General features: G+C 36.6%; 1 protein-coding gene across 1 annotated transcript; it reads left to right on the top strand.

Annotated features, from left to right (window-relative positions):
- On the top strand, nucleotides 1-2512 carry LOC116289798 (uncharacterized). The gene is made up of 2 exons (XM_031696736.2): nucleotides 1-236; nucleotides 1931-2512. The coding sequence occupies exons 1-2, from the start codon at nucleotides 105-107 to the stop codon at nucleotides 2195-2197; spliced, it is 399 nt and encodes a 132-aa protein (XP_031552596.1). The 5' UTR covers nucleotides 1-104; the 3' UTR covers nucleotides 2198-2512.
- Nucleotides 2513-8932: the final 6420 nt, after the last annotated feature.

Below are 8932 nucleotides of genomic sequence, written 5' to 3'. Positions count from 1 at the left end.
GTGCGACTGCACCATCAGAGCAGTCTTCAGCTTGTAACACAAGGAGAAGCAAAATCCCAAACTCTCAAAGACTGAACACCGTTTAAGTAGAAGCTGATACGAAGATGAAACTTGAGGGACGTCAAATCTTGTTCTCTGTCTTCGTAGTACTGTTAGTCAACTGTTGGATGACCAGTGCGTTTCACGTTGGAGTTGGGAAAGTTGGCAAGAAGAAGAATGGCAAACGAACAGAAGAGGTACGATTTGAAGTTTATTTTTATTTCAGAGATTGAGATGCAATAAAAAATAACCCGTTGTTTTAATGACATATTAGGTAGATTAAGATTCCCGTTTTTCCTTCGCGCAAACGGCAAACGTGACCACGTTTTCATCGTTTCTCTACATTTCACTTTACCTTTTTCAAACCTTCTCGACAAAGACAAGTATTCTTTTGTTTATCCTATTACTTGGATATTTTTGCGATTCCTTTTCACTAATTTTAAAGAATTTTTTAATGGTCAACTGACGTTTCACGTTTGCCGTAAACGAGAATCTTAAACTACCTATTGTTATAGAATTTGTACTAGCTTTTTTTTCACATTTTAAACTCATTTATATAAAGCGCATGCGTTCACTTCGACATGTAGCATGCACTATATAAGCTTTTAAATTATTATTATTATTATTATTATTATTATTATTATTATTATTATGCAAGCTATTTATTTTGGTGTACGACTCAAACACACAGCAAGAAACCGATTATTCTAGACAGTTATAACGCTTGCTCCACACGACGTTAAGAAATTAAGATCCATCTATCTCAGTGAAAATGAATGACTTTCAATAATTCAACAAATGTTGAGAGGGAGGGGTTAAAATTGACGTTGATGGCTAATCACTCAAAGGAGAATTTATTGTAGCTGAAGGCTGAAATTAAGTTGCAGAGGATTGTCGCAATACGCAGATCGCTCAGTCATACATAAAAAATATCATACCAACCGACTTCTATATTCATTTGTTTGAATGAAAGTAACGTCGAAGCCTCTAAGAAAGTAGAAAACTCGGAATTTATGAAACGAAAGCTTCAGATGATAAATACATTAAGACGCCTATTTCAGTTATTTGGACTCTGTCTTAGCGAAACATTACAGCAGTTATAAGACTTACTAGCTATAATGGCTTTTAGATTGTTAGTGTTTGTATAAGTAAGGGTATATTGGCTGGATTCGAGTAACTGTTAATTAACACATATTGGCTTATTGAGGGCTAGCTCTTAAACCTGTATATCAAGAAAATTTTAGTGCGCATGTCTGAACTTTAAGATAAAGTTTTATGACGAATGAAGTATAATAATAATAATAATAATAATAATAATAATAATAAATACTTTATTTTACGATTTTGGCACGTAATAGTATATAATAGTATAACAATACTAACAAACCTGTGGCCCTCAAAAACTATGCATTAATTACAATATATATAAATCGATAAAATCCCTTACGTAGAAAATTAATCAAAACATCAAAATAATAAAAATAGTAAAAATATGATACAAAAGCCATCGCTACAATAAATAAAGTATGACTATACGAAAAAATAATATTGAAAAATTATATACCAAAAGAAAAAGATATAACACTAAAGATATAAGAATAAATATAGATATTAAAATATCATACGGAAAGTATCATACGGAAAGAGAACTATATATTTTTGCCGAAAAAATCTTTATAGAGGTTTTCGAGTGACGTCACAGCGGCCATGTTGGGATACCAAACAATACATTTTCTATCCAGGAAATGAACTCTATTTTTTTTGCAAAAACTGTGCAGAAAGTTTCTATTGTTTGGTACCCCAATATGGCTGCCTTGTCACGTGAGTGAAAACGTTCTATATTATTTCATATCAAATCATTTTTTAATGAATTTGTTTCTTCAATTGTCAGACTGTTCGAACGAGGACTCACTTCCAAGACCTATGCCAGAGAGCGCAAGAACAGTGCGAAAATTTCAACTCTGACGTCATCGAAGGAACGAACGAGAAGCGATTCAAAGTTGAAGAAAACCCATCCGAAGTGAAAAAGTCTTCACTCGATGCAATAATTACTGTAAAGACATTATGTAATATACTAGAACAACAGTGTGAGAGCACGCTGGACACAGACAGCCCCGTAAAGCGCATGTCATTGAGATCTCTATGGCGACGAGATTGATGAAGGCGCTCTTTGTTCGTGACACATCGAACAAAATTGTCTAGTTAAAATCAATTTAGACAATTAAAATAAAATGAAATAATATGCAATTAAAATAGAACAAAAAACGCTTTGGAAAATTTATAGCGTCCTTGACGGAAGGAAGAGTTAAGAGATCCTAATGTAAGTTGGAGGAGTACAGAGTGTTTTTAAGAGTAAATTTTAAATTGATCAATAAGATATATTGCCATACTATAATGCAATATAATTGTACAACGCGGGTAAGACTATTTTGTAGCTCGCAAGCCTTAATAAACTGGAAAGTTAAAGCTGTCACGCTCTTGAAAGTTTCTTGATTATATAAGATCTATTTTCTAAGGTGTTAGTGCTAGAGTTTGAGAGGCCGCTTCAAATTTCCTAGCTGGAAATGTGTAAACTTCAAATTGTTTATCAATACTCTGAATCAGCCTCTGGGCAAATCAAAGTCAGGGCATGGCTAACTTACAGATAGATACCCTGAAACAACCTCTAGGCTGATCTAAGTCAGGGCACGGCTCACAGATCAAATCGGAATTTAGCATGTTAGGTTTTGCGAAGCCGAACAAAAACCGGAAAAACCGGATATAAATCCTCGAATCAGATACTTTAAAACATCTAGACGAGCATAACATTTTGGGAGGGAGGGGTGGGAGGTGTAGAATTAATATTTCAGTCAATAATTCTAAGGACGAAATAAAGGCAGAGAAAGGGCTCGAGGGGAGGGGAGGCCAGAGAAAACTCGTGGCAATAAGTGAATTTATAATATTTCCTTTTCAGGAAAGGTAAATTTATGTTTTTCAATTTATGTGTGTAGTCTAGGATTGTGGTATCTTGCTTTCTTCTTTGTTGAGAGGAAGAGAATTAGAGTCTTGATTTGATGTTAAGGGAACTTTATCGGAGGGTGCGAGCTACGAGAATACATGCAATCTTCCTTTCTTTAAGGAGGATTTGTTAAGGTGTTCAGTAAATTTTCAAGTTTGCATTATTCTTTATTATTTATTTATTAAGAACAAATTACGGTAATTTACTTTAAAAGCTGTAAAACTAATAAAGACAGTGTGCAAGTAAAGGATCTTAACAAACGTTATGAGGATAACTATTATGAATTTCGCGTTCTGAATGGATGGAAGCGCGGCGTGGTTTATGAGAGCACACAGCACGCGCACTGCCTGTTTTGTCATTCGTATCCAAAATAACATTTACTCTAATAAAAAACCTGCTTGCTATGCTGTGTGTAGTTATAAAGCAATCAGGGTTTAGCAGAACACTAGAGAAGTTTTGAGAAGGACTCCACTACGCGTCTTGCTTCTCTTAACACTTATGTCTCCTGCCTGCCGACCCCCGCGTGCTTCGTAACTACACACAGCACGCGCGCGCGATTTCTATTTCTTCAATATAAGGAAATCGAAAATACTCCTTTCCTTTTCGTGATGTTTTTGGAACACGAAAGATTCCCCAAGCCTTTAGCATTCTGCAGCCATTTCTAGTGTAGTAGATGGTCCAGATTCGGACAAACTAGGCGACAAGTTATGCGTATTTCGATTTCGTTCATCTAAAACTGAGTTGTACGACAGCCTCATTTCCCCTGCCATTCTTATGATATTGAACAACTTCCCGAGGACGATGTAAATCAAGTGAACATCTAAAGATCAGTTTTGCCATCGCTTCTCTAAAATCTCTCATTCTAGTAACATAGACTATTGGGTTGATTAGTGAGTTCGTCAGCTGTATTATGAGAATCACTCTATACTCGATAAAAGATATCTCTTTTGTGCAACACAATACGATAGTAACTGTGACAATCCATGGCAGCCATGTTATTACAAATAACAGTGTTACGATTACTAGGGTCACTGCAAGATGCTGTTCACAATTCGGTCTTCTTGTTATGGATGTTTTATGTTGACTTGTATTTAGTCGCTTGGACTGGAGTTTGATATTGTGAAGTATGGCTTTGTACGAGGTACACATAACAATGAGACAGATAAACGATATTGTTATTGAAATAGTTATAAAGATAGAGCCATAGTTTGGTAAAGTCTTAGTTTTTATGAAAGGACCGATGATCAATGCTGAAAGCAACCATGCTGAAGTGCACAACATAATATAACTCTTCAAGCGTAGTGTTCGATATTTGAATGGGGAAAAAGTTGCATACGTACGTTCTAGAGAAATAAGAACCAAAGAAAATAGACACATAGCAAAAGTCAAGTCATGTATAGCAAGTACAATATTAAGTGAAAAAACAGAGCAAAATAGCTTTGATCCAAAGTAAAAGTCATAGACACATGATTCAAATGCCATTCTCAACACACCATGCATCATGTCAACCACTGCCAAGTGTATCAGGCAGTACACACTACGACGACGAAGATGTCTGTTGACGAGAAATGTCAGAATGGTAGCGAGGTTTGAGGCGACAACAAGGAAACTGACGACTATGCTGACAGAAAACATGATTATAGCACTCTTCCTTGATACGTTCCTGTAAGAGATCGGCGAATTGCTGTTATTCATTCCTAAAGTTCTCCCTCGTTTTTTTCTGATTTAATTTTCGATAATTCAACTAGAACTTGGCCTCACTTTGGGTTCTGACTGTCGTAAGAAATGGAAAAAACTGTACAATCAAACGTGTTCAGTGTCAACCATGAAATAGAAATTGAAAAGTGAAGGTAAGAGTTAAATGATGAAAATGTCTTACAGTCTTCAAAACAGAAGATAAGGAATGACGAAAGTCTATCCTTTTTCAAAATACTGGCCGCTTTACTGAGATAACTCACTCCAAATGGACTCAGTAGCAACCTGTCTGTAGCTCAGTGTAAACATTTCAAATATTAGAAGATTAGAAGATGGTTATTTTTTCCTAACTTCACAAGTAGGAATGTCATCAACTGCTATGGATGATATCAAAAATTATGATTTTACATCATTTGCTATCAAGGTCCTTTTGCTATTTAAGAAATATTTGATAAACAAGCGTGGTTTTTCCGCTAGTCTATAGTCTCACCTTGAGATCATACAGGTTGATAAGAATGACTGATTCTTCAGAATGTTGAATTTAAAAGATTCAGTCAGTTTGTGTTTCAGGAGGTCTTATCGTGTTTTAGCAGGACTTATCGTGCAGTAAGAAAAGTCGTAATTTCCCGTTAGACGCACTTAATAAACCAAATATTTGAAGTGAACAAAAACCTTTCAGAAGCCACTCCTATTTCACTTGGACAATGCTATAGACCCCTTGGCATGTGACGTCAAGAAGCTCAATTTGGAGGACAAAACAAAAAGATTTCAATCGCTTGAGAATTGGGAACCTAATGCTGTATCCTCCAAATTGAACTGTATTCCGACGTACTGCAAGGGGTCTATACACCCTTCTCATAATGGCTGATGAACGCACGGAAACGAGGTCACCCAGTTATCTTGCAAGGTTGAGCCAAGCTGCTCATTCAAAATAAAGGCTGTTAGCGCTAATTCAGATCAAAACAAAGGTTATATTTTTTAATACTTTTCTTCTTTAAAGTCATTTCATGTAATTTTATCGTGAAATAATGACTGGGTGACCTCGTTTTCGTGCACTTGTCAGCCATTATGAGAAGTTTGTATTGAACTAAAGTCTAGATAAAGACGGAGTAAAATGCCATATATCAATTCAATCTGTGAGTGAAAACAATAACTGTTGCGGTGGTTGTTGCTGCGTTGTTTTTGCTCTTGTTGTTGTTGCTGTTGTTACAGGCTATTGGTTGCTGCTGTTGTTACAGACTGTTGGTTGGTTGTTGTTACAGACTGTTGGTTGTTTGCTGCTACAGACTGTTGGTTGGTTGTTGTTACAGACTGTTGGTTGGTTGTTGCTACAGACTGTTGGTTGGTTGTTGTTACAGACTGTTGGTTGGTTGTTGCTACAGACTGTTGGTTGGTTGTTGTTACAGACTGTTGGTTGGTTGTTGCTACAGACTGTTGGTTGGTTGTTGTTACAGACTGTTGGTTGGTTGTTGTTACAGACTGTTGGTTGGTTGTTGTTACAGACTGTTGGTTGGTTGTTGTTACAGACTGTTGGTTGTTGTTACAGACTGTTGGTTGGTTGTTGTTACAGACTGTTGGTTGGTTGTTGCTACAGACTGTTGGTTGGTTGTTGTTACAGAGTGTTGGTTGTTGTTACAGACTGTTGGTTACTGCTGTTTTTACAGACTATTAATGTTGTGGGTGTAGATGAGTCAGTGCTATTGTTGTTGCTGTTGTTTTTTTAATTTATACTGTCATCTTATTAGCTCTTGGTATATTGTAATAACAAGTATAATGGTTTCAAGAAATTATTCTTTAATAAGTGGATGGTTTGCCAGATATAGAAATCGTATAATTAAGATGTTCGAGTTGTTTTAGACTGCATTTGAAAAGCAACATAAAGGCAATAAAAATATATACAAGTTATTTTTAGTGGGTCATGAATAATTTCGAAACTTTAATTAAAAACAAAAACAAAAACAAAACACCTGATTGACAAGTGTACGAGTTGTGAATACTAATGAGTATAGAATAGCGCAGCGCACAGATTCTAAAAATAGCTTAAAGATTCGGACAAACATTGCATTCTGTTTAACCGCTACGAGGATTATACGAACCGATTTTATTATTTTTACTTAAAGTTACAATAACAACCCATGTAAACTAAGATCAACTGCGATCGGCTGTGAAAATTATCTGCTGGAAGTAAACTTGTAAGTTTGTTTGTCCAAATTTCGCCTTTGTCTCCGTTTTTATGACGTCACGGTTGCGCTGCGCTATTGCATTCAGATGTGTCCAAATCTCCAATGGCGGCTATAGAAACCGGCAATGGTACTATTATCCATATCGGTGCATTTAGTCTTCCTCGAACACTGAGTTATCCTTCGGACCTTTTAGGGGACATTCAGCTCGCTTTCTGTGCGTTCTTCCATTTCAGCAGGGTGATTTTTATATTGCTTTTCCTTCCTCGATTCTATAAAGTGAAATGCCATACCGTGCTGATGTCTATAGAATTCTCTTCAACCAAGACCTAAGTCTATTAAATACTTATTTTTTCGATATTTATCATATTGAATGACTGGATGAGGACGCCTGCAAAGTCTCGTGAATCATCTAAATAACATTTGCAGCATCGACCTTCTGAAATCTCTCATTCTACTAACATAGACTATTGGATTGATTAGTGAGTTATGAGGTGTATAAGTAAATCATTTTGAAGCCCAAAAACGATATTTTCAGTTTCTGTCGTAGTTTGAAGAAAGCTGTGGTAATAATGGCAGCCATGCGATAAGTAATAATATTGTCACAATAAACAGGGTCATCCCAAGATGTTGTTCTCGCTTTCGGGCTCTACGTAGTGCTGCTGGGAGTTGGCTTGACTGTAGTCGTTTTGCTTGTATCTTCACTTTCATGAACATGGCGGCATATGATATACATATTGTGACGAGACAGACGAGATACAGGACGAGAAGTCCAGTTACCAGCCTAACGCCAAAGGATGATGTAACTTGTTCTTGTACGTAGGGCCCTAACACAGACACCGGGATAAGCCAAGTTACAGCAAACGCCCCGAAGTAAGTCCTGACTCGAGTTGTTCGATGCTGAAATGGAAAGTAAGTGGCGTAGACTCGTTCAAGTGAAACAAGGACCAAAGAAAGCAAACAGATCGTGACATCTATATCTAATATATTTCCTACAACATTTTTTACGACTACAGAAGTGAACCACTGTGATCCAAAGTAAAAATCATATGCACATAAATCAGCTGCTACTCTCAACACACCATACATCATGTCAACCACTGCCAAGTGGATCAGGCAGTACACACTACGACGACGAAGATGTCTGTTGACGAGAAATGTCAGAATGGTTAGCAAGGTTTGAGGCGACAACAAGGAAACTGACGACTATGCCGACAGAAAACATGATTATAGCACTCTTCCTTGATATACTCTCAAGGGAAATAAAGGAATTGCTGTTATTCATGGCGCTGGCTTTCTCAGTAGTTATGCAGAGGTTAGTTATGCAGATGTGGGTTTGTGCGTCTTTAAAGAAATACTCAACTTGGTCCCTGTTGGGTTGCTCTTTAGGGGCCTGTCGTAAATGCCAAAGTCAAGAGGCAGACATACTAGATCTATACTACGTATCTCAGTACGGTTCCTTTTCAAATTCTACACCCAAATTTAATCAATGAAGATCAAACTAAGGCTTTGTTCAACGTCAGTGATAACCGATCTTAAGAGGTATCTTCAATTTAATCGGGCTTTATTTGCTTTCAGCAATTAAGTTTTCCGTTATAGGAGCAACTTATAGACCGCCAAATGTGTACCATAAATGGATGACTTTCGGAAGTTCAGTCCCACTTGAACCAAGTAGGTCAAATAGTCTTTTCTTGAATTCATTACAGGGTTTGCCTACTTTCGAACGTTCGATTTGAGCCCACGATGCATGTGCGCGCGCTCAAAAACCTGCTGAAAAATCTACAAGATTATATTGAAGAATCATACGCGTTTTGAGCTTCAACAGGGCAAAACCCTCATATTTTGCACGGGACCCTCTATTTTTTAATAACTTATTTGAATAAACTCCTAAAAATTTAGGTTATATTAACATTTTAGAAAAAGTTAATTTTTCTAACGCATGAAAAAATAGATTTTTGTAGGGATTTTTGTTCGACTTTATCAGTGAGATTTTTTAAGAGCACCGAAACTTCAAAATATG

This window comes from Actinia tenebrosa, unplaced genomic scaffold (genome assembly GCF_029948245.1).
Source record: "Actinia tenebrosa isolate PJP-AT-01 unplaced genomic scaffold, QUT_ActTen_1.0 PGA_scaffold2__45_contigs__length_23673736, whole genome shotgun sequence".
NCBI lineage: Eukaryota > Metazoa > Cnidaria > Anthozoa > Actiniaria > Actiniidae > Actinia > Actinia tenebrosa.
This window is presented reverse-complemented; position numbering and strand designations above follow the sequence as displayed.